General features: G+C 40.8%; 1 protein-coding gene across 2 annotated transcripts in view; it reads right to left on the bottom strand.

The window, feature by feature from the left end:
* The window catches only part of CCNY (cyclin Y), a 318,012-nt gene that overhangs the window by 74,122 nt on the left and 217,455 nt on the right, over positions 1-26,435 (bottom strand). For both annotated transcript variants that reach the window (XM_047739958.1, XM_047739957.1), the window contains one exon: positions 3,585-3,659. In XM_047739958.1, coding sequence (XP_047595914.1) covers positions 3,585-3,651 — 67 coding nt within the window. In that variant the 5' untranslated portion in view covers positions 3,652-3,659. The remainder of the gene's footprint in view (positions 1-3,584; positions 3,660-26,435) is intronic.

The following is a 26,435-nucleotide window of genomic DNA, read 5'->3' as shown; positions in this document are numbered from 1 at the left end:
GCAGGCAGAGGACGGATCACAAGGGCCTTGTCTATTATCACATAAAAATGTTCGAAGGAGTTCATAGTTTTCGAAAAAGAAATCATATGACATTTCCAACTGGCAGCTGAAATTTAATTCTAAGGCAACTGGAGAGCCATTAAAAAAGTTGAAGCAAGCAAGTGACATAGTCAGATCTGATTTACAAAAGTCTTTTTACCTAGCAACAGCACAGCCATAGGACCGGAAAGGGATATGGTCACAGGTGGGTCCACAGGCTGCTACAGTAATCCAACGGGGAAATCAGGAGTCTCAGCTAAGGCGGCAGCAATGGGAATAGTAAAGAGCTGGCGGATTCAGGGGACAGTTATGAGGCAGAAACTAGCACACCTTTGATCACTTGGCTGTAGTGATGTGCCAGGAAGTGCTCCACAGCTGCCTTTTATAGAGAAGGAAAAAAAAAAAGCCCTGATTTGTAGCATTTGTCAATTTCTACAGGGTAAAATTCCCTTTGTAGCTGTTCTCAAACTCCCAAAGTGGTGTCACTGAACTTGGAACTGGGCAGAAATGTGCACCATCAGCTGCTGCGAGTTGGTGTGAGTGAGCTCCAGCACTACCGTCGGCACAGGAGACTTGGGACGAGAGATGAGTCTAGGAAAAGTCAAGCCTCCCCTGCTCTGGGGACCTGGGTAGAGCAGGAAACGCAGGGCACTACCTGTAGTTACTAAGTCCTGACTGGGACATACTGAGTTAGAAGAAGATATCAAGATGTCCAGCAGGCAGATGGACATAAGGGATCTGAACACTGCAGAGAAAAACCTGGCTAGAGATCATTGTTGAAATGGACATTGTAAGAAACTGTGTGCAAACCCAGAAGATAAGAGGATAAAGCACAAAACCCTATAAAACACCAACATTACGGGGATGAATGGAGAACTTGATCAAAGATGCCTGAGTAGGACCTTTAAAAAAGGGAGGGTTTCCCAGGACCAATTCCCTAAATATTTCCCTGACTGATAATCAATTCACCAAAGAATTAACTTAGTAAAGTTGCCAAATATACCTATTTTTAAAACCTATTTTTTAAATTATTTATATAGCAATTGTTCATTAGAGGGACTTGCTTTCCTCAAATTGGCAGTCTGAATATAAAAAGCCAGAAGAGGAGTTTTAAGGAGCAAGGAAACAGTCAGTGGCAGCAAATGCCATATGACAGGTCAAGAGCGAAGAGAAGCAAAGATGTCCCTCATGCTCCAGAGAAAGGTGATGGTGGGAAGATGCTAGTGGACAAGTGAATGGAAAGAGTAGTTGAGATGGTATAGCAACTTCCACTGAACAGAGTAGAGAAGAAAACCTCAGGGAGAAGCTATTGATTATCTTTCCTTTTTTTATATTTCTTGTGTAACTCAAAAAGGTTTACATGTTGAATGGAAAGATCCAGCATTTGGGGAAAAACTGAAGAATTAAACAGAAGGGTGAGAAAAATCAATACTCTAATGTTGCAGAAGAGGAAGCAGGAAATAAAATTTGTAGTAAAGGTAAAGGGGAAAGATATACTTCCCTAACTCATTTGTGGAGCAATCCTTCTGTTAGGTCAGAAAATGGCTGAGTTTCATTTTACCAAGACAATCAAGGTACGTGTCATCTACTTAGAGGCCCTTCTGCAATTCCATTTGATTCCAGTTAGAAAATTTCCTGAATGAGGGGCGCCTGGGTGGCTCAGTGGGTTAAGCCTCTGCCTTCAGCTCAGGTCATGATCTCGGGGTCTTGGGATCGTGCCCCACATCGGGCTGTTTCCAAGCATTAAAAAAAAGAAAGAAAGAAAGAAAGAAAGAAAGAAAGAAAGAAAGAAAGAAAGAAAGAAAGAAAAGAAAAGAAAAGAAAATTCCCTGAATGATATTGGTCTATACCCTGAAGTCATAGGAAACAGGAACCAAACCTGAAAGTATGCCAACCTTACATCATTAAGTGAAAAATTTAATTGTTTTAGATTCTCCTTGTTCCAAACCCTCCTGCCTTCTATCACTGCCCTTCCCTTACAATATCCTACCTCTCCCAGTGACTTCCCACTTTACAAGGCCAAGAAATACATATCCTGTTTTGTTTTTACCTGATATATTTAAAACTTATTTTAAAAGTATTTGATGCCTAGAATGATTTATTTTTATGCTTGGAAACACTGACTGACTTTTATAAATGCACCAGATTCTTTCAGATCAAGTCAGTGGCTGCTTAAGTAATGATCATTGATATCACTTTAACATGTCAAAACTGTCACCTAACCATTACTGGAAAGTTATCAGTTGTTATAAATGAAGTCTGTCTTATAAATGTTTGATTATTTTCTAATCAATTTAGGATCTTCTCTAAAGGAGAGCTTAGTGATTTGCCAGACCTGTCAGGGATTGAATTACACAGGACTCCAGCACTGTAATATAATATCTTGGTCACTTCATGGTCATTTAACAAATTTCTCTGGCTACCGTTTTACAGGAAACCAACTGAGAAGATTCATGTTCACTATGCTGTATAACTTTTATCTGTCCTTTGTAGCCAAGGGCCAGGGAACAGTGAGATAAGCTAGGGGCTGAAAAGAGAGAAAAACGTTTAACAGAAGTTCCACACACTCCTGGGACAAACACAAAGACTGCAGAATAAGCTGGCTAGTAGAAGTTTGGCAAAAAGAAAACATTTACCCTTAGTGTACAGGTTTAATTCAGCTCTCAAATGGCACAACAGGGATTTTATTTTATTTTATTCAAGGATTACATTTTGCTTTCTTTTACAAACTGTCTAAAAAAAAACAAACACTTCCGATCTTTAGAGATTTATGCAAGTATCAATTCTTAAGAGAAAATGTCTGACTACTGTAAAAACTGGTAGTATAGAATACATACAGAAATAATCCAGCTGACAAGCAAAATGAGAACAATAGCTGCTTCAAGAAAGAAAATTCTAGGGGTGCCTGGGTGGCTCAGTGGGTTAAGCTGCTGCCTTCGGCTCGGGTCACAATCTCGGGGTCCTGGGATCAAGCCCCGCTTCGGGCTCCTTGCTCAGTGGGGAGCCTGCTTCTCTCTCTGCCTCTGCCTGCCTCTCTGCCTGCTTGTGCTCTCTATCAAATAAATAAATAAATAAAATCTTTAAAAAAAGAAAGAAAATTCTAGGGGCACCTGGGTGGCTCAGTCCATTAAGCGTCAGCTTTCGGCTCAGGTCATGATCCCAGGGTCCTGGGATCAAAACCCACAGCCAGCTCCCTGCTCAGCTTGCAGGGGTGGGAGGGAAGCCTGCTGCTCCCCTCCTTGTGCTCTCACACTCTCTCAGATAAATAAATAAAATCTGAAAGAAAGAAGGGGAGGGGAGGGAGAGGGAGGAAGGAAGGGAGAGAAAGAAAGAAAGGAAAGAAGGAAGGAAGTTCTAAAAACATAACTTACTACGTACAAAAGGAAGAAACCCCCAGAGAACACCATCCAACAATACACTTGAGGGGCTACTAAAGGGGATTCTACTTTTACCTCAAGAATCACAACTAGTGGAAAGTCAAGATTTAGGTTACCAACGTGAGCCTTTTGTTTTGTTTTAAGAACACAAATAAATTAGTAACCTACCGTCCGTCTGAGATTTACTGAGGAATATTGTGCTGGCCCGAGGATGGTCTGAAGGATTGAATTCCATGTTCAAATCTTTAAAGAAAGAAAAAGAAAACACATAAATATCCATTTGATAACTCAGGGGAGTCAAGATTAATTTTCAGGTTTTTTAACCTTAAACTGATAATACATTCAAGGATTCTGGCAAAAACCTAAGTTATTATGTTAATACATTCTTCTAGGTTCAATTGAGAACACTGCTATTTAGAAACTTGAGTCACCCACAAAAATTAGACACTTCGTGGAAGATCTGTTGGCCTCAAATTCCATTTTCTTTTTAAAATTCTGCTCTGCAGGGGCGCCTGGGTGGCTCAGTGGGTTAAGCCTCTGCCTTCAGCTCAGGTCATGATCCCAGGGTCCTGGGATCGAGCCCCACATCAGGCTCTCTGCTCAGCGGGGAGCCTGCTTCCTCCTCTCTCTGCCTGCTTGTGATCTCTCTCTGTCAACTAAATAAATAAAATCTTTAAAAAAAAAAAAAAAATTCTGCTCTGCACCCAGGATACTAGAAAATAGCAAGACAGAGCTATAACACTCAATTAAAGGGAATTAGGTGCTACAACCGACTCATCTAAAATCTACCATTATTTAAGCAGTATTTCCTTGTTAAAGGTGATTAGAATAGAGTATCTCAGCCAAATCAGCATTCACAAACTGCTTGATTTAAAACTGTTGTTTTCTAAAAAGGCACGACTTATCCTTCAGAGCAAAGGCCACAGATTGGCCAACGGTGGGCATAATCTCGGGCCATGGATATGTTTTGTTTGAGCCACAGACAAACACATAATGATTTTCATATTTCAAACATATAACACAGAGACAAAAATCTATTTCCAGCTTCTCTTGAAAAATAGATCATTTGGCAACACTGGGTTCCCATCCCAATGGTCACAATGGACTGAATGCAGCAGCTGCTGGCCCCTCCGGGTGAGACCTAAGATTCCAGTCCTCAGCGGTCAACCCTCTTGCCTCCGTGACACCCATCAGGTACTGCTCCTCACTCTCAGATCTTCCCACCCCATGGGCATTTGGTTTTGTAATCCCTGCCTCCAAACAATCTCCAAGAGCTAGAGGCTTGTCAGTAAAGTATAAACAATTTAGAATCCCATCACAGAAGTTTTTCCAGCTTAAAAAAAAAAAAAAAATGATTTCAAGGGGAGGGAAAAAATAGTTAAGCAAAACAAAAGATTTAAATTAGGGGAGGGAAGAGAAAACCAAAATTACTAGAAAGCCAGAATGGTCTTCAAATCAGCTTCCAGCATCAGAACGAAGACTATTTTAAGTTTATTTCAATAAATTTGCAAAGAAACCTACTCAAGGCCAATAAAAATAAACGATATCTATCCTTAGCTTTGATAGCTAATTAAGTCAAAAATAAAAGAAAAAAGGATGGTCATATACACATGGGAAGCAACACCTAACCACTTATCCACAGAGACTCACCTCAACAAACCTTTGAAGTAAAGCAATCTTCCCTACATCAGCCAACAGCTTATTGGACTACAGCTCCTGACCTCACCCTGGGTGCCTGATTTAAACAATGCATTCTTGAATCTTAAATGCTATTTCAATTATCTGGTCCTTCTTCTGTGACAACTATTAAAATCATATCTACAGTATGATTTCACAGCTAAAAGCTATGGAAGGAGAAAGCCAAAAAAGACAATTTTTCACACTTGCTTCAATTTGAACTAGATAAAATGTGGCCAGAAATCTGTTGAAAATGAGTCTTTATTACGGGGTTTCCTGCTCAAATATGATTTTGTTATGAAAAAGTCAGAGGCGCTTGGGTGGCTCAGTTGGTTAAGCAGCTGCTTTTGGCTCAGGTCATGACCCCAGGGATAGAGTTCTACAGTGGGCTCCCTACTTAGTGGGGAGTCTGCTTTCTCCTCTGCCTCTCCCCCTGCTCATGCTCTCTCCCTCTCTCTCTTTCAAATAAATAAAATCTTTATTAAAAAATTAATAAAATTTTTTAAAAGGTCAAATAACAAATATGTTACTCAATTATTTTTTTGAGAACTCCAGCATATAAACTGAGGGCATATATGTAATCCCAACCACGATGGATGCTGTTAACTTCCAAAATCTTAACTTACAGTCCCCATAGAAGTACTGACTGAAAAACAAGGTGCTGCAGTGTCCCATGCTGTTGGTAGAGTAACAGAAACTCAACGCCCTAGCCTTGGACAGTGTCAGCACTGCATCTATTTCGAACTCATCCACCAGACCAGTTTTGAGGGATTTCTTTGCAGGGCTGGGGTGGACAGAAGACTGTCAAGTGACAGATTTTAATCTAGATGTTTGAAAAATACACAGGCAGGCCACCCTATGCAGACTCACTTTATCATTAAAAAGATCACTAGGGGCTTGTAAAACACCACAAACAAAAAGTGTAGTTTTTCTGTTTCAAGCCAAAAGTGGAGCCAAAGTAACACAAGACTGCCACTTCTTAGGGAATTGAGATCCTGCTGCTTTAAATTTAAGAAATGTCCTGGAGGACAATCCCTAGAGATAGGGATTCTATACTATAATGGTCACAAACCCCAGAAATGTCTAAGAATGGAGACATTCACAGATTCTGAGAGAAGGCTGCCGATAATAGGGCATTTGTTATGGTAACTCATAGTGTGCCTAGATGGGAGAATGCTATGCCGCCATAAAACACTTATGCGAACCACACTACTCACCGTGAGCACAGCCTCACGTAAAGAATTGTCGAATCACTATGTTTCCACCTGAAACTAGTCTAACTTTGCATGTCAACTCTACTTCAATAAAAATACTTCATAATTTAAAAAATGTGAAGACTATTTTATTCACATGGAAATAGTAGTACCATATGTCATTAGGTGAAGAAAGCAACATGGTATCATTTGGGTAGGGGGGGATATACACAGGCACAGTATACATATTAAAAGAATATACACTAATATTTGGTTATCTTTGAATAATGCAAGGGAGACACTTTTTCTTTTCAATGTTTTCTAAGTTTCCGCATTGAGCATATTTTCATCTGTTTAACTTTCATAATTTCAAACATTAATGTTTTAAAACAACTTGTGATAAATCATGTAAGACTTCGTTATCCTCTAGGTGGCTGGACATTATTTCTCCAGCACATGCGGATTTTCCCAGGAGATCCCCTAAGCAATCTGGGCTGTGGCTGTCGCATTCCCCTTCCCACAAGTCAGGGGACACCTGCGCAAAGCCACCAATCTGAGTCACCGCACCAGAACTGGCCACATGCTGTAGGAACTCGTGATAAAAGACAATGTGCTGTGAGGGATGAGGGACCCCCACATGGAGGAGGCCTCTGTCCTGCCCGCAGCCGCCCTGTTAGTACACTGCACACTTCCTAGTCTAAGCAGAGCAGGGCCACGGGGGAGGACAACCACTTGCTCTCCTGTGCAGAGGTTAAGGGTCTAGCTGCGTGATAATAGAACACGAACCAGAATTCTGGTCTCCATCTGAAATCTAGACTCCAAAGTTTTTCCCATTACCCCTACTAGGCCCAGACCTTGCCTCAGATCCTGACTGCCCTAGAAGGACAGGAGCTCAAAAGAGAAAGGAGGCAAAAGCCGACACAGAGGAAAATCCAGAAGCCCCTAAAGCTGGGTTCACATAATCTTTCTTAAGTTTTCCCTGGAATTTAAAGTTTGGGATCTAGATCCTGAAGGAGATAACCAGGAAGTTTATACAAAGAAAAATTGAGGCTATCTCTGCCTCTAGACTAAAGAGTACATGTAACACTGCTGAGGAATACAGACTAATTTTTATCGGCAAGCATGCCCAGATGTTAACACATTAGAGCTCAACACTTTCATGAGTTGCCAGGGCATTACTCAGAAAAAAAGCATCTAACAACATGCTGGTTTGCATTTTCTGCAATCCTAACCCAGATCCATATTCCATAACCACAGAATGGAAAGTAATAAAACTCTTGCCAAGTGTAGGTCAATGCGCTCACTTTGCATAGGGCAAGTGTGAAAGCCCCACTTCTCTTAACTATTCATGTGAAGGTGGGCCAACCACAGCGCACCCGGTTTACCTAGCACTGATTTACATATGCACAAGAGCAGAATACAAAGGTATAAGGAACTGCCAGGTGTTTCCTACATAGAGGAGCCCCAGATCTTGAAGAGAAATATGGCAATTACAGTATGTGCTTTGGCAAGGGAATACCAACTTTTCAGGGAACAAAAAATGAGAAAAGGCAGCACTCTCACAAGCTAAGCAGAATAAACCTGCCATATCACTCATACTTACACTCTGAAGTCAAGCATGACAAAACTGCTACTTTAGCCATAAAGAAAAAAATCCCCACACTGTAGAGAGTCAGGAAAAATGATATCCCAGATGTGAATGAGTTGGAACACATATGGAAGAGTATAATGATTTCAGTTCAGCTCAGTAATGTTTCTTTTTTTTTCCTTTTAAAAGATTTATTTATTTATTTTGAGAGAGAGAGCTCTCGAACAACGGGAGGGGCAGAAGGTGAAGGAGAGAAAGAATCTCAAGCAGACTCCCTGTGGAAAGCAGAGCCCCACAAGGGCTTCGTCTCACAACACCAAGATCATAACCTGAGCCAAAATCAAGAGTCACAAGCTTTACTGAATGAGCCACCCAGGCGCCTCTCAGTGATATTTCTGAGTGGCAAGAATTAAAGGAAGAAAGTCATGAAATAACAAGGTTAAGATCAGAGATTACAGATGAAATAAACCTCACTGCTAAGGAATGCTAACCATTGTGAAGTCAGTTCTGACAGGATACTACCTATTTTAAAGTCATAAACACTAATTGTTCCCATAATCCTCCTCCAATTCACCACCATGACAAACACTCCTCACCCTCCCCTACCCCCTCTTAGAAACTCACAAGCCCTAGCTTTACCATCAGACCCACCCGCCTTCCCAGAGCACACACAGCCCCATCAAGCTCTTGAAGTACCTGATGTGCCAACTTATCAAGAAGAAGTGATAACTTACAAAATTACTCACTAGGCTGGGTGTCATTAAGTATAATTTTAGTGGCGACACCACCATCCTTACTGAAAGAATAAAACCCCACTGCAATATTGCTATCCCCAAGAAAAGACCCACAGAGAGGAGCTGGCTAGTGACACCACATAGGGGCCAACAGCTCTGCAGTGAGGTCAGCACTTGGGCAATCTCTGGAAGGGGTACAGAGAAGGATGAGATGCAGTTTTTCCTACAGGAACTTACAATTTAGTCAGCAAAACAAGATGAAATACCTGATCCCATCATAATAGAGGACCAGCCAGTGAATAATGAAGAACAGAATATCTAACCAAATGCTACGATAGAGAATAGTGTGGTTAAAACGAAAGAACTTAAAGCACTGGACTCTTTCTAAGAGTCAAAAATTTATACTGCTTCCCCCTTCCTGCCCACCCCCCAACCCCAGCAAGGCCATTTAATTCAATGAGGTGAACAAACAGGCACTGAGTCTATACTATATATGTTCAGTCCTGTTGATAACAAAGACTACTTTGGGGTGGTAATCATGTCTGTGTCTTTCCCCTTCCAGTTACCTCCATCAGCTATTTCCTGGGCATGAGAATGCATTCTCGACTTTCAAAGGGCTGTAGTACATTAATAATGAGATAAAACTTGTATTTAGATGCTTAAAAACAAATCTTGTTATTTCTATCACATATTTGCCTTAATAATTACACTGTGACAGGGTAAATTAGCATTTTATTAGATACCATGAGTATGAATACAATGGGTATTTGTCAAGGTCAGTCCAAACTGCCATGGTTTTCATTCATTCACTCAACAAACAATCGATGAGCATCTCTAGTTCCACATATTCAGGATACAAGATACAGAAGGGAACAAAACTGATCAAGTTCCTGTTCTAATAACGTGTCCTTCTAATTTTAAGGTGTGAAGTACCAGTGGAAAATACAAAAAGAATAATAAAAAAACCATCAAGAACACAATAAATTCAGGATATCTGGGTGGTTCAGTCAGTGCCTTCAGCTCAGGTCATGATCCCAGAATCCTGGGATCAAGTCCCACATCAGGCTCCTTGCTCAGTGGGGAGCCTGCTTCTCCCTCTGCCTACTGCTCCCCTTGCTTGTGATCTCTCTCCCTCTGACAAATAACTAAAATCTTAAAAAAAAAAAAAGTATATTTTAAATCCTATAATCCACATTTAGAAAGCTGAAAATCAACTATCCTAGAGTTCTAGGAATCATTCATTCCCCAAAGAAAGGCACAAAAGGTGGAGTAGAAAAAACACCTTTTAAAATATAAAAGATCTAGATTTGAATACATCTCTGCTAATTCTATGGCCTTGGGCAAATTGTCATACTATGCCATACTGGGTTTCATTTTCCTCATCTAAAAAGTGGGCAAATAACTCCCAATTTAGAGGATTGCCATGATGATTAGAAGATATTCACATAAAGCAATAAGCATGATATTTGTCACACAACAGGTACCCCATAAAGAATGGCTATTAAAATTTTAAGGTGTTAAAAAACATTATTACATAGCATCTAGCTCAGTGCGAGAGACACAAAACTCTCCAAATATGTATGTTAAAGACACTAAAAATGATGCTAAACCATCATTATACAGTATCTTTTCTCTAGGGAGTTCTGATTGGAGACTGATGTTTAAAACTTCAGTGTTTCAGGGATGCCTGCATAGCTCAGTCAGTTAAGCTGCTGCCTTTGGCTCAGGTCATGATCCCAGGGTCCTGGGATGGAGCCCACATTGGGCTCCTTGCTCAGCAGGGAGCCTGCTTCTCCCTCTGCTTGCAGCTTCCTTTGCTTGTGCACTCTCTCTCTCTCTCTCTCTTTCTCTGACTAGTTAATAAATAAAATCTTAAAAAAAATAATGATTTCAGTGTTTCACACTCTTGATACAGATTTTCCTACCTCTCATAAAACAGGACAAGATGATCCATAAGGACATGATGAACCAGCCCCTAAGGGAGGGATTCTTTAGAGAGAAAGGGCAGTTTTAAGAAATATTATGGAATCTCTAGAGTTGACTTCAAACCTTGGGAACCAGGATTTTGAACTACTAACTGCTTCTTTACCATCATGACATTTATTAAGACATACAGTCCAATTAAAATATTAACAGAACGGACTTTCTAAGAGTCCACTGCCACACTTTCAGGTGCTAATAGAGATATTCAGTCACGCTGCTTTGAGTCCATTTCAGCTGAGTACAGGTTATGAAGGGATGGATCCTTTATTCAAAACTGAAAAAAGTCAAACAGTGTGCTTGCCAACCAGCTTAATTCAGCAGTCTTCTCCTACGCCAGGTAACCTAATTTTCTTCTGTTCTTTCCACAGATGTCACAGTATCAGAGATCCAAAAAGGCTCATCTTGGCTTTTAAACCAGCACCAGTATTATAACCAATGTTATAAAAGATTCATGCAATAAAATAACATCCAGGAGTCATTATCTATCACTGATGGTCTGGAAAGCTAGGAAAAACAGGAAAACAGAAAAGTACATCAAGGCCTAAAATGTACTGGGTCTAATACAGATAGGAGCCATAAAAGACTCCTATCTTCCCACCCTCTACCTCTTTTCTCTGCACTGGCAGCCTCAGTTTCCTATCTTTAAATATTTGACATGATCAAGATCTCAAACTTTTAATTTCAACTTTAGGATGACACGTTTCTAAATCTGGTTATGATCTTCAAGGCAATGATGAAATCGACAAAGTCAGTTTAAAATCAGATTGATCTACTTTTTTTTTTAATTACTACTGTCCCACTAAAAATCAGTGATTATCTCTATTCATCAGTGCCAAGGAGACCAAAATCAAGAGCTTGATTCCCCCCACCCACCTCCCCCCTACCCCCGCACTGGTTTGCTCTATCAGTTGCTACCAGGCAAGTCCCCTCCCAGCAGCTTACATCCCTACTCACAATAACCACTGTTGCTGTGGCATCAAACTGCCGGTAGCAAAATTCCAGTTCATTTTAAAGCCATCTTTTCTACTCCCACTGATTCTGAGTTTACTCTTACAATTATTCTAATGCACTTAGATTTGGTTATTTTCTGTTTTCACCCTCTACTTTCAGCTTCCTGCATCCCCAAGGGCGGTGCACGCGTGTGGCTTTGTGAGCACTTTAGGTCTGGGTCCACACACCAAGGTGTGCCAGGTCTCCAGGTCCGAGTCTGTGCCTGCATGTATGTGTCTCTGTGTGCATCTCTCTGCTCAAACATGTCTGACTCTCATTCGTGTGTTCTCTCTCTCTCCATCAACCTATCTATCCACCTGTCTCTATCTACCTCTTTCCCATCTCTCAGTCTTTCTTCCACTCTTTCCTCTTTCCCCCACTCCTACCCTCTTCCCCACCCCCCTTCTCCAGTCTCTCTCCACTGTTATTCTGTCTTAAGATGAACCAAAGGAGACAGAGAAAGATCCTAATGTTAAGATTAAAGACAGATTATCCTGTCAGTATGGCAGACCAGATAAACTAAAAGGTCTCACACTATAAGCACTTAGGAATGTGAGATAAAATATAAGACATTCTTTTAAATGCCTACAAGAGTGTATGTCAAGAAAGTAAGGGAGAGGACCTGAGGCCTCAGAGAAAACTGAGGTCTTCCAGCAGGGATGGGCTATCCAGTCCTGTAAACTGGGTCTTAGGTCTCACCTCTCATCCTGGCCTAATTACTAATCTAATCTCCTCTTATTGATTTAAAAGTATTTTGGTTTGTAAGTCACCTTAGTTTAATGCCCTACAGGGTAGGATATAAGCCCACAGAGTCGACAAAAGTTGGAACTCATGCTTTTACATATATGGGCTATGATCTCAACAAAAACTAAACTGGAAGAAAAAAAAAAAAAGTCATGAACCTAGATGAAGGAGGAGGTTGGGCCAAGAGAGGAAAAGGCTCCCAGTCCCTCAGTAACTGGTAACCACTGATGTGTCTGTATCTCTAATGTGGTTTTGGAGTTCTACTCTACACATGTAGTTCAGGAAATCCCTAGACACATTTATACCAAATTGGTCACATGTCAGTGATATCCCCGGGTACCTGACAGAATTAACTGTAAACTGCTCTGGCAGGAGGAGCCTGCCTCCCAGAGCTCCACCAGATTATGTCCTCTAAAGACAGGCTCATCATTCAAGACACAACAGGCAAGACACAGGAAGAAACAATCCATTGTAAGCAAGAGTCAAAAGACACAACAAATAGCAAGATTAGGCTTTTAAGAACTTGGGATAAGAGAACAATTGGAGGGACTCCTGGGTGGCTCAGTGGGTTAAAGCCTCTGCCTTCAGCTCAGGTCATGATCTCAGGATCCTGGGATGGAGCCCCGCATTGGGTTCTCTGCTCAGCAGGGAGCCTTCTTCCCCCCCCCCCCCTGCCTGCCTCTCTGCCTACTTGTGATCTCTGTCAAATAAATAAATAAAATCTTAAAAAAAAAAAAGAAAAAGAAAAAGAAAGAGAACAATTGGATAGAGACTATAAGATAAATATGTGCACAACTGTATCTGCTAACTAAACACATAAAGGAATAAAAATGTAAGGGAAAAAGAGCATTTTGGGAAAAGCCCATGTCCATATGTATATCCATATATACATATACATGCATGTATGCATATACATGTAAACACATGTATACTCCAGAAATTTAAAACACAGTCATTGAAATCTGAAACTAAATAGATGGGTTAAATGGCACATTAGACTCATCTGGACACAGGATTGATGCCCGAAAAAACACCTGAGGAAATCACTTAGAATGAAGCACAGAGAGATCAAGAACTAACAATGTATAGGATGAAAAAGTCCAATTAACAGTGGCTCTGCACTCCATAACCAGTCAGAATAAAAAAGACCCTTAGCAAATCCCTTTCATCTGATAAAGGTATCTTCATAAAGGCTATCTGCCCCAAACCAACAGCAATCCTCATACTTAATGGTCAAACATCAGGCGCATTCTCCTCAGGTCAGAAAGGAGGCAGCGACCCAGCTACCTTCAATTCAACATTACACGGGACGGGCCAACAAAAAAAAAAAAAACAACACAAAGAGAATTTACTGGACTGGAAAGAAACATAACTGTCATTATCTGCATATAATCCTCTACTTAGAAAATACAAGGGGCTTTGCAAATCTATTGGCATTAAATACAAATTAAGATACAGAAATTATTTTCATTCAATTACCTTAGTAATCGTGCTCCACTGAAGGAGCAGCACCATCACCCTTACCCTTACCCTACGGTGTTTAGAAATGTATGGGGACATGTATGGGGACAATTTTGGCTATCACAATGACAAGCAGCTGCTACTTGTCTGTTACCACAGTCCCACACAATGAGGAACTGTGCCACAAAATGTCAATAGGGCATTCACTGAGAAACACTGTGGCCTAGAGCAAGAAACAATTAGCAAATGTAATAATGGTAATATTAAAAAGGCTTAATTTGACTGTGCAGGTTCGCATGGAGCCTGCTGAAAAAAAAGGGCTCAATTTACTGTTACAAAAAACTATCATTAAATTTAACAAAAAATTTTAAGATCTTATACAGAAAATTACAACATTTTATAAAAAAGCTAAAATAAAAACATATGTATATGAATAAATATTCTGCGTGCGTGCACGCACACACACACACTCATAAATACATACAACTACTCACCTCACGTGCATATACATCCTTACCTGGCATCACACCCACCCTGTGTCAGACCCCTTGCTACATGCTGGGCTGGGATATAACACTAAACAGCAGACAAGGTTCTTGCTCACAGAATTATCAATCCAAGTGTTTGAAAGTTTAAAGATGATCACTCTGTCTGGTGACAGTTCGTATTACAAACTAATCTCTTCCACTTTGAAACTAAAATTGAGGCAGGGGCTTTTCCAGGATACTTGCTTCATCCCAACATTACTCTCCTTTGAGCATTTTGCTAAAAGGATGATACTCCTACATCCACTAGAGGTCAGGCAAGGAAGAACATACAGAGGGTTATAAAGTCATCACAGAGGGAGTGAGGGGTTGGAAGAGCAGTAAGAACAATGCTACTACATGCTCACTTCCATATTAGCTTTAGTGGAAGTGTAAGTACAAGCTAACACATCCAAGAATATTTTGTTATACCCACAGTACTGTTGTTATTTGCATATAATCATCCACTTAGAAAGTAAGAATAAGCTCTCACTGGCTTACATGTTCAGTCATCACTCCTCTATACAACTGGCCAGCCCTATACAACTGGCTGGCCTGGTTTCCCACTTCTCTTTGCCTTATACCCTTACACTTCGTTTTCCACACACACACACACACCTAATATCCTCTGTTTCTCATGGGCTTGACCAGAGCATCCCTTCTGCCAGGAACAACCCCTTCTAGGTCAGCCCACTATGAATTCCTGCTCCCACCTCAAATCTGGCCAAGGCTTGGTGGTCCCTGAAAGACCTTCTGACTCATCTAGGCTTACTCACTTGTCCTTCTCCACTCCAACCAATCTTGTTACATGTCTGTGTTCTAGCGATTTTCTTCTATCTCCGTAACTGTTGGTTTGAATGCAAGATCCCCCAAATGTGTACTGACTGCATAAAGGTCAGTGAATAAATTCAAGTGTCTTCTATATGCCACCAAGATGCTGAAGCAGACACATATATTAACACAAGATATTCCAATATCTTGACACTGATGGGAAGTGCTCCAAGGATTACTGGTAGAACAGAGATGACTTCCTAGAACAGATGAGATTTCAGTGGACCTGAGAGATTCTTATTTGGAGAAGGCTACTCAAAGGCGGGTACATTTCAGCCAGAAGGAAGAGGATGGGCCAAGGCACATGGTAGACAGAAAAATACTTTTTAAGGGACAGCCAGGAGACATACATGGCAAGCCTAAAGAGTTCATAAAGAAAAGCCAAAGGAAAGCAAAGCAAGAACAGTGGATTCAGGCCCAAACTGCAGAAGACCACAAATGCCAGAACAAGAAGCTGCATTTCTCCTGTGAACAACGAGGGACAAGCCACTTATGGTGTTCCAAAATACAAATCTGGCCTGCTGGTATCTGTGTTTAGAAAGATATCCTCTGGAAAAAAAAAAATTGAAGGTGAAGGGACAAGTTTAAATTCAAACAAAGGAGAAGAGAAAAATCATGCATCTGATTTTTTTTTCTTATTTTACCTCAGATAAATTAACTGAAAAATGCTTACTTTGTCCTGGCATCAAATTATTAAGCATATACTGCAGTGTTTGAAATCCAGCAGACAACAAGGTATTTTTAAAAAAATGCAATTGAAAGCTAAAAGACTAAATTCTGGTTTCTGCTTAGCCACTTAGCCATGCTACTTCTCCAAGTCTCAATAAAATACAGATGATGGTAATTCTCACACCTTCTTTGCGATCAGTGGCAATGCAGGTTAAAGCCAGCGGGATTCATGGGCCCACATGGGGACCATATGGAATCAGTACCATCTTAGAATAAGGACCATGTATACGAAGTCCAAAGGCTCAACAATAATTAACTCAATATTGTAAATAACATAAAATCATGATCAAGTGAAGTAGCTCTTCGAAGGAAAGGAAAAGAAAAATTTGCAAGGCCCAACCATTAACTCAAATGTAGATTAATGCAAAGAGAAGGAATCTCCTAGCAACCAGCCTCTCCTGAGAGGCATGAATTAACACTATCACAGAAACAGGAAAAACACCACTTGGATCACTGATATTTTAATACCAGGCAAATACCTAGTCTTTTACATATGGGCAATACTGACAAAATGTGCTACTGTAGGCAACTAAAAAGTGTCCAAAATGACACCCGGAACGCCAGGGAAGAGATATTTAACTCCCTTATCATTATTTAATTCAACAATCAACAACTGTTCATTGAGAATCAATTTGATGTCGGCACTGTGTGCAAGGAATACATTGGTGAATGAGTCTGTGGCCCACTAGAGGGTAAAGGCTAGGGGAGGAGTGAACCAGATAAAACAGCCAACAGTAGTTAAGTGTTCTGCTAGGGGCAAGTGCTATGGGAGAAGCAAGGAGAGAGCTGAGGCTTCCAAAACCGGGTTAGTTAGCCTCAACGCGTTAAGAGTAGGGGTACTACTAAATGCAGAACTAGCGTACCAAAGGCACAAAGTTGTTTTGTTTTGTCTTTAAAGCACATTCTGAGCCTTTAGGACACACTTAAAATATGTAAGAGTGTAAGGAGAAGTGGTGAGAAAGAGTTCTTGGAAGAGTTAGGATTTTACTGCAAGGGCACCAAGAAACTACTGAAGGATGATGTGACATAATCAAACACACACCTAAGAAAAATCACCATGGCTGCACAGTGGGGGTAAAAAATGAAACAAAGGAAGACGAGACCAGAGGACAGGATATTAGGAAGGAGGCTGTGGCCATAATTCAGGGGGGAAGGAAGGTGGTTAAGAGAAGTGGATGGACTTGAAGATATTACAGAGGGATCCAATGCATTTGGTAACGGGGCCCAGCACAGAGATTAGGCACAGTGGAGGGAGGGAGCAGGGAAGACCCACAGGGTGGATGTGCAGCTGGGTTTATCTTACCTGTGGGAAAGCAACAGTCTATTAACCCAGTTAAACCCCAAACACTAACAGCCATGCTAAGTGCCTTTAATTGCTTATTTTTCCCATTTCACAACACCATTTCCTCAAGTCTAAACAAGATAACCTGTTACCATCCAGGACAACGGTGGCAAATCCAGCCTAAGCAGTAGTTTCCTGAAACTTCTCTGCCTACTATTTATTCTGAAGTCTTAAATGATGGCCAGTATGTAACCCCTGACCTTCTATGATCTGTTTCTTTGTCAATGACTGCAGAAGAGGTCAATAGCATGAATTTACATCTCAAACCAGGCTTACAACTGCTTATTTTAGAGCAAATGGTGGTAGAAATTTTAAGCTGTGAAAATGTTTATCATTTGCTTATATGCATAAAGTCCTGAAGGAGAATTTTTTTTTTTTGCTTTTGCTTTTCTCTCCAAGGATGTACTGCCAAATTTAATCTTTTTACTGTCTTAATAAATCTTTTTAAAAGTTCTGTTCGACATACATACTTCCCAAGATGTTGTAAATGATGTCATTTGTTTCAAATTGTAATGTCTTAGTTTCATTGATTCTGCTTCCTTTCTAAACTTGGTGATGATGCCAGGGTTTCATTATTCATTACCCTCTACTAGCTCATGTCTCTTTAGAATCCTACCATCAAAAAATCACTGGTTCTTCCTTCTGTAAGATTCCATAATGCAAAACCCTGGCTTGCACTCCTCCAGTGAAAGAAGTCACTCAGAAGCCATGAATATCAGGAACCTCCATCTGCTGAAAAACAAACTGTGCATTCAAGGTATAGAGATCCCCACACCTCACCAACAGGGTTGGCTTTTTTGTATCCATTTCCCCAAATATCCCTAATCAAGGCATAATATTGCTGATACACAAGACAATCCTAAGGAATGCCAAAAATACCACTTCTTCTCTTCCTCTGCCTCTCCCATGACAAAGTTGTGAACACACGGTGGTAAAAAGCCCCCCGTCCTGAGGAAAGCTCACAACGTCATCTGGGACCCAGGTGTCTCCTGCCTCGAAAGCTGCTGATGCAGGGGAATGGCTGGTGCTTCTGATCTGGGCTGGGGGGCAACTTTTCAATCCACCCCTCTATTCCAAAAAGAAGTCCCACTGACAGCCTGAGGACCTGCCACAGAGAGCAGCCCATAAGAGTGTGCCAAATGTAGCACGGAATACAGAAGTTACAACAGAAAGAGACCTTCCCCTCTTTATTTCTGAAAGTTAATCTGTTTCCTGATAGGTTCAGAATGAGGCTCACCTTGGTTCCCAGTTTCAGCATCTCAGCGTTTGGGGGGATTTTTACAAAGCCCCTTCTTGAGGAGCCTCTCAGATTGAAATGGGAAAACAACAAGCAAAGGAGCAAGGGCAGGGATGAAGAGAAGCTAAATGGAAATCCTAAGAAGTAGAAATATTGGAGAGGAACAGAGAAGAAAACTATCCAGTCATGAGACCAAGATCCTTCTCTGGCTGGTAGAATGGCACTCATACCATTCCAAAAGAGGCCAAAAAAAGCTCCACTTACCATGACCATTTGGAAAAACACTGTTTCTTTAGATATAAAAGTGTAAGATTGTTATTTTAGTAAAAATAGCAGTTTTACTTTACGGTAATACTAAGAAACCATCATAAAAGTTCCTATCCAATCTACTTTTGGAGGCTTATGGCTAAGCTGTAAAGACTTGATTTTTAGAGTTAGAATCAAACTTCTGTTTTCCATTCCCCAGAGTCTGGCCAACATTCAAGCAAATGCCTTAAGCCTGGGGGGAACATTGGGAAGCAACTTACATTGTACATAATGTGAGAATGTGTAGGGGAGTCGGGTGTGCTGCGGATAAACACATAAAAGCATAAGAAAATTCAGTCCACAGCAAAATTTACTTATGCATTTTGAAGTAGGCTACACTGAATAACATGAGGGGCAAATAAAGTTACTAATGTTGAGATAGCCAAGTAATAAATCAGACATTTTTTTTCTACATTCAAATACAAAACCATTGAAAGCCCATACTTGCCACAAAGAATATACAACATGAGCAAGAGATCTTTGGATCAAATTTTCATCAGCTACTCCAAGGCACCCCCCAAAAGATTTCCAAGATGCTGGGGAATAGTCCTAAAGAAAGTACACCTTGAATGTCAACCCTCAACCAAACCTCAAGCACAGGGTGTAGAAAGTGTCATCCTTCAGATCTTTTCCCTTTGTTTCCATATCTAGGAGGTCATCAGCAAGGCTACCACAGGGCCCTGGCAGGCATCCCTGTCCTGGGTCAGTGTTTCAGTCTGGTTCAGTCCACAGACAGCCCTATCCTGCTTCCCACCCCTCCTATTCCTTCTGCAGTTTATGACACCTGGATGTCTGAGCCCAACCTCCACACACAAGCTCCCATGGTAACAAGTACTATATCCTGTTCACCTTCATACACCATACAGGGTTAGCACAGAGGCTTCTCTATCAATGTATGCTCAATAAATTATTAAATAATAAAACAACTGAACCTCACCTGCTAAAACGAGGAGGTAACTGAGTAAGGAGTCTTTCAACCGCACTATGTCATATTGCTTCGATGTCATATTCATGAAGCTTCAGAAAACTTTATGTAATGGAGTAGATAAAATAAATATGTTCCATAAACATTTCATGCTGATTGCTTCCTCTGAGCTTCTGTTAGAGGTATTATTCTCCTTCCTCTGCTCCATTTGCTCAAGTCATAGTTATAATAACAGCTTAATACTTAGTGTATGCTATGTTCCAGGCACTGTACCAAGGCATTTCACCTACAGGAAATCCAATTCCTCACCATAACCCTGAAACTTGTTAAAATTATCCTCACAATAATTTTTTTCTAATGAGGTGTAGAGAAGTTAAAGAAAATCCCCCAAGCTCACACAGCTATAAGGAGTGGGCAGATTCTAGGCCTGGGAGAGTAGGGAGATCTGACCAAAAAGACAAAGGTCATTCTTCTCAATAACACAATGCTACCTTGGACCCATGAAACCACCTCGGACATTCAAAGATTCTATATTAATGTCCCCTATTGTTCCACAAGCATGCAACAGTGGACCAAAAGCCACCAGGGGCAGAAGTCTTTAGAGCTTTTTGTCTTCATTTCCAGGCTGTCAGATGTTGTTTTACGCTGTACGAATGTATTTATCTCAGCCAGTAACACCTCCCTTTTTTTTTTCCTTTCTTTCTTTTAATCAGCCAGTAAGGGGAGATAAATTAACCACACTTAATAGACCTGCTGTGAAATATCCCACCCACAATTTGCAAAACAATGTGAGCCCCAAGTAGGTGCTCACCCAGTACATGTCTAATTAAGTATAGTAACTCCCTCCCCAAACTCAGCCTCTAGGCAAGTCATAAGGGCATGATGGGTTGAGCTTGGTAGGAGCCAGAAAGGTAGGAGCCAGAAAGGTAGGAGCCAGAAAGCCATTCTCCCAGCCCCTCTATTAGACGGGGAGTCACTCCAACAAAACATTGAATCTTCTACCATAGGCCTTCCTCCAAACTCTAGACAATGGGGACCTGCCTTGCTCTGTATCATGATGCCTCAGAAGACACCATCCACTTCATTCCTTCACACCTTTGGAGAAGACTCCATAGTCCTCTCTGCTAAGAGCTCTAGCCCTAGGAGCCTTCTCTCAGCTCTCCCTCTCAATGTGTTTGCATCCCTCTAGAGTCAACTGAGGAATCCCATCTGAGTAAATTGCATTTAATTCTAACTTCTTCTAAATCTAAAATCTTTAACAGAATAAAATTTCTTTACAAAATATGATGGACTTGCCTATGAGTGCTAGAGTTTGTTCTCTTCTGTGTGGTGTGGCCTGGAGGTCATGAGGAGTTTGAAGGAGTTTCTGCTTCTCCCGTTTGATTTTTCTGTCTCCTCCCTCCCTGTGTGTGGGTTAGCACTCTTTCTTTTCTGTTTTCTGCTTTTAACTGACTAAGGACTGAGAAAGCAAGCTATTTTGTTTGTTAAGGGCTGAAAGCAAAGAAGGAGCATGAGGAGTCCACCAGGGAGAGAGCCTAGAGCAGGGGTACCCTCTCACACCTAGGGCAATGATCCCCTGAGAGTGGAAACTCCTTATGAATAAGACATGCAGCCAGGCTTGGGGAGCACTGGTTTACAATTTCAGCACACAGACTTTAGCATGGGCTTCAGCCCCATTCCCTACATGTCTCCCGCATTCTAGACAGCTGAGGCAAGAGACAGGGAAGATAAGTAAGATTACAGTACTTTGCTTTCACCCCTCCCTGCTCACTACAATGGAAACTCTGAGAGAAGGGATCTGAGGGAAGGGACCCTCTGTCCTGTTTATTGTGCAATCACAATCACTGATGCCTCAAGCATCCAACACAGAGTTAAACATTCCACAAATTTGCTGAATGAGGGAGGAATGAATGAGTAATCTAATGAAAATTTCTCTTCCATAATTAACACCCACAATGCAAAATCTTTTATAGACTCCTTATGAGTTGGAACAAATAAATTCAGGAAAGAAAACTCCAATGAACTGTGACAGCAGGAGAAAATTGATTCTTTTCAACCTTAAATGAGAGAAAAGAGTGTAATTTCATGAAAGTAACCAGTTATAGGTACGCAGCCACCAGGATGAACAACTCTGAGATCTGCTGGCTGGAGTCCTTCAGCACACTGACATGGCATCCCCCAAAAAGCCCACTTCGAAAAGGCCAAAGGCAAACATAGAGAAACTACCCTATAGGAAAACACAAAACACCTCTTTGACCTTGTAGAGAAGGTACCACTTCTGTTTTTTAAACAAAGAACACACACACACACACACACACCCCAAAGGGGGTGGGGGGCGAAAAAATAAAACAGCGAAAACAACAGGTGGAAAACTTTAGAGAGAATACAACTTTATTTTTACGTTTATGAATTTCCCTAGAAGAGAGTTAAAAAACAAAGCCTGAATTTGGACTACAGGAAAATAAATGTGCAGGATCCATTATAAAAATGAGTACAGGGGTGCCTGGGTGGCTCGGTGGGTTAAGCCTCTGCTTAAGGTCATGATCTCAGAGTCCTGGGATCAAACCCCACATCGGGCTCTCTGCTCAGCCTGCTTCCCCCTTTCTTTCTGCCGTCCTCTTTGCCTACTTGTGATCTCTGTCTGTCAAATAAATAAAATCTTTTTAAAAAATGAGTACAGATCTGTTTTATGATCCAATTGCTACTTATTTCTAGCAAGGTACACCATCTATCAGAAGAAACTAAAGGCACTAAGGGGTATAGTCTCCCTGTGCTGAGTCCTGTCTGTCCATCAAGAAGGAATGGGTAGGGAGACCTGTGGACAAAACAAACAAGAGCTCTTGGACACCAAGAGTTGAGAAAGAGAACACTGATTACACACCAGACTGAAGCAGGGTGGTCACAACCAGAGATTTTAATTCCAAGTAACATCTAAACCAAATGGAGAAAACTCTTAAATCTAAAACCATGCCTATATAATCAGTGATTATCTGAAAGTAATAAAGAAACTAGATAAGCCAAATATATAGGCAAGTAAGATTATAAAAGAGTGCCACTTCAAAAATGGAAAAACAGAATACACAGTTCAGGACAAATACAGTGGAGTCAACACGTTAGAAAACCTGGTCGGACAGCTACACTAAAATGTGAAAACTTAAGGTGCTTCCCCCGGGAGAATTTTCAGAGGGGGAGAGTAAAGAACTGGCTCACTGCTTGATTCAGATGGCATATATATAAAACAGATGACAGAGAAAGCAGAACAATCAACCCCTTTTACAGCCATTTATATCCCACAGAATCTGAAGATTATTGTTTTAGTCCCTATATGTCACTCTACAGCACTTCTAGGATTCCTGGCAGTCAAATTCATCACATCTGCAAATTTAAAAAAAAAAAAAAATCACCTATCAGTATTTCATCCGCTTTTAGATCTAATACATAACTTCTATTTTAAGAAGAAAAAGAATTTACTTCCTACCTCAATCTGTAACTATAACCTGCTTTCAAACATTCCAATTCTAAGGAAAAGAGAAAAGGAAAACCGTGCTTTCGGGGGGGGTCACCTCAGACACAGGGAAATGTGATGCATAACTAATGATAAAATCTGAGATGCAACTACCAAGACAGAGCTGTTCTGAATTTAATCAAGTCTGCTGAGCTTCAGAGGGATGGATAATAGGCAGCCAGATGGACAAGATTTGCATTCAGAAAAGCTACACTAAGAAGATCCAAATAAATGTGCCTCAGAATCCTGGCACCAAAGATCTGCTGCCCAGTTTAATAAAACCTGAATTAAAACAATCACAAAAACAAAAAATGTTTAAACAATCCATTTCATTTCTAAAGCTGAATCAATAATAAGGCAATTAGCCCAGCACAATAGAGGCTCAGTCTTAATTCTCTTTTTGTTCCATCTGAGTGCTCAAGCATTGCTGCCACATCAGGCTCTGATCCAGGTTGCACTGAGAGAAACAGACACAGAGAGGATGAGAACCCATGAATTCTCTCTCTGTAACTACCTGGTGAATGGTGAAGTCAACTTTATAACTTGGACACATGTGAGTACAATTATACACACACCAGTGCACGCAAAAATCGTGACTCTTCTGCAAAACCTGAGCCATGGGGTAAAGATAAGAGGAAAAACACAGGGCTATAATGTTACAGCAAAGTACCTACAGTCTGCTATTTTAAGTCAGCATGACTATAAAAGAAAAACAAAGCCAGATTTTTCCAGGGCCTTCAAAGAGTCATTCATATTTCCTGGTTTGTTAATCTAGTAAACAGTGCTCAATAAAATATGCTGAAGGCTGGGGGCTCAGGACTAGTCCTGGCTCCTTCTCATGACTCAGTGAGGGGATGGGCAGTCAAGCCAACCCATGCCTCCAGAGCCCTAGGCATGCTAGGGAGGTGGTCATGAGATGTCAAAGACCCATTTTGCACCTGCCCCAGGTCCAAAGGCCAGTAAGCGGAGGAGCTGAGATTCAGAGGTACCCCAGGCATGCCAATCCTCACTGGGTTCAATTAACAGCAACCCTACAGAGACCATTTTCTTCCAAATTTCCGATGGAAGTTTAAGTGGAGCCTCTGATCGATTCCCTGTGTCAAGAGAAAAGAAGGGGAAAGATCCATATTTATTCAATTTTTTTCCTACTGCAATTTTCAAGGTTTGATTTAGTTTAATTTTTTTAATTTAATTCTAAAAATAGCAGAAATGTTAGAGAAAAATGTTAACAGTGATTAGTGTTGATTTCAGTGATGGCTTTAACTTGGTGAAAGGTATTTTCTTCCATAATTATAACATCCAAGAGAGTTCATTAAAATCTAACCTTTCCATGGTTACTGTATCCAATGGAAGAGTACATTTCATTCAGACAAAATTTTCAGTAACCTCGGGCCCTTTGGAAAACCCTCTAGGTAAAATGTCCCCTTCCCCATGCCATTCACAGCTGGTCAGCCCCATCATCCTCCTGAGACGTTAAAGCACTCAGGGTTCTATTGTAAGTTACTGCCAGCCTCCTCTACAAAGTGTTAACTGGCCTTACTCCTATCCCAGCAGAATTATTTTGGTGGGGACTATTCAACAATAAAGCCAGAACAAAGGCTATGGCCTGGGAGAGCACTCCATCCCCGGACATAAAGACACTCCAGACACAAGACGGGGCACTGTGCACACACCATCTCCTCCAATACACTTCGCTCGGCACCTGCTGTACAGTTAAAGGCAAGGGGCAAAGGGAAGCCACTGCGGTTCTAAAGGACCAAGAGAAGCGATCAGACTTGCATTTTCAGCAGATCCTTGCTTCAGGCCGCTATCAAGATCTTCCTCCACCAACGGACCAAAACCTTGCTTTCTGATTCTAACTCTCCACAGTCGTGATCAAGTTTGCCCAGTTTTTCAAGGAGAAACTTCAGAATGAAAAGCTGTGCTCTGCCCTGGTCTACTTCTGCTTGTTGTGCCGTGGTTCTTGGGTGGGGTTCACAGTCCATTCAAGATATAAACAGCTTTTCAGTAAACCTGCACTTAACCAGCTTGGCTGAGTCTTTCCTACCGCCATCCTCTGGTCCTCCCTTGGTTATAGGACACAAGCTGGAATGGCTTCTGTGCTGGAAGGTGTAAAGGCGCCAGGTTGCTGGACCATAAAGCATGATGCTAAGACCCTGGACCTGGGAGTCACCCAGAGCTGGCTCATATCCCATGCTGGCTACTAACTATGTACCCTTGGGCAAGATCTTTAACATCCTTATGTCTCAGAAATCGCCAGGATTCCTAGCCACACACACACAGAAAAAGTCAAAGCAGTCAGAAAGAAAAAAAAAAACCACGTGCTTCACTGAATTTATATCTGTTCTACAGTATAATACACTGTTTTTCAAACTCCAAGTTAGGCCCTTTGGGAGGATATGATATTAATTTAGAGGATCATGAATCATACTTTGAAAAAATGAAATAGAACAGAAAAGATCAGAACATAATAAATATAAAATGCATAAAGGTAAATACTGTTTCATGTGTGTTTATGATACAAAACATAGATTTGGGTTCAGATGATAAAATGTATTTTCTTACTATGGGTCACAGTCAAAAACCTGGAAAACCACAAGTGTATCGGTAAAACACCAATATGGTTATTACTAGAAAGACAGCAAGCCCAATTGCAAAGAGCCTTAAATATAGCAGATTTTTCTTTCACCTACTGATTAAAATCTTTTAAAGGGTCTAATCGCTTGAGAGAAAAAAGTAATTAAAAAGAATCCAAAATAAGCTACCAAATGCTGCTCAACTTAGACATCCAATAAGTAGTTTTTGCTAATTCAAATATTAGTATCATGCACCTTCTCAAATAGTAATTTTGTAAATTGCCTTTGAAATTTTAAATCATTAATTCCACTCCTGGGTTTCTACCCTACTGTATAGCAGTATCACCACATTTACATGTTATATATATCGGGGGATGGTTTGGTTGTTTGGTGGTAGTGGTTTTATTTTAAACAAATCCAGCTTTTTAAAGAAGAAATTACACATAAATATTTACAGTTCTCTCTGTATAATGCAAGCTATAGGAACTTTTTCTTTCTTCTAACTTTCCTGTATTTTCCGATTTTTCTCTAATGGGCATATTGCACATTCAAAATGGAGAGGATGATAAAACAAACTTTCCTTTTTAAGCATACCAATGCCACAGAGTTTTTGAATTTTACCATTAAATTTCCAACCTCAAAGAACAAAGAAATTTATTCTAAAACAGCGGAAA

Source organism: Lutra lutra, chromosome 8, assembly GCF_902655055.1.
Source record: "Lutra lutra chromosome 8, mLutLut1.2, whole genome shotgun sequence".
NCBI classification, from domain to species: domain Eukaryota; kingdom Metazoa; phylum Chordata; class Mammalia; order Carnivora; family Mustelidae; genus Lutra; species Lutra lutra.
Note: the sequence above shows the minus strand (reverse complement) of the source record. Positions and strands in the feature narration are given on the sequence as shown.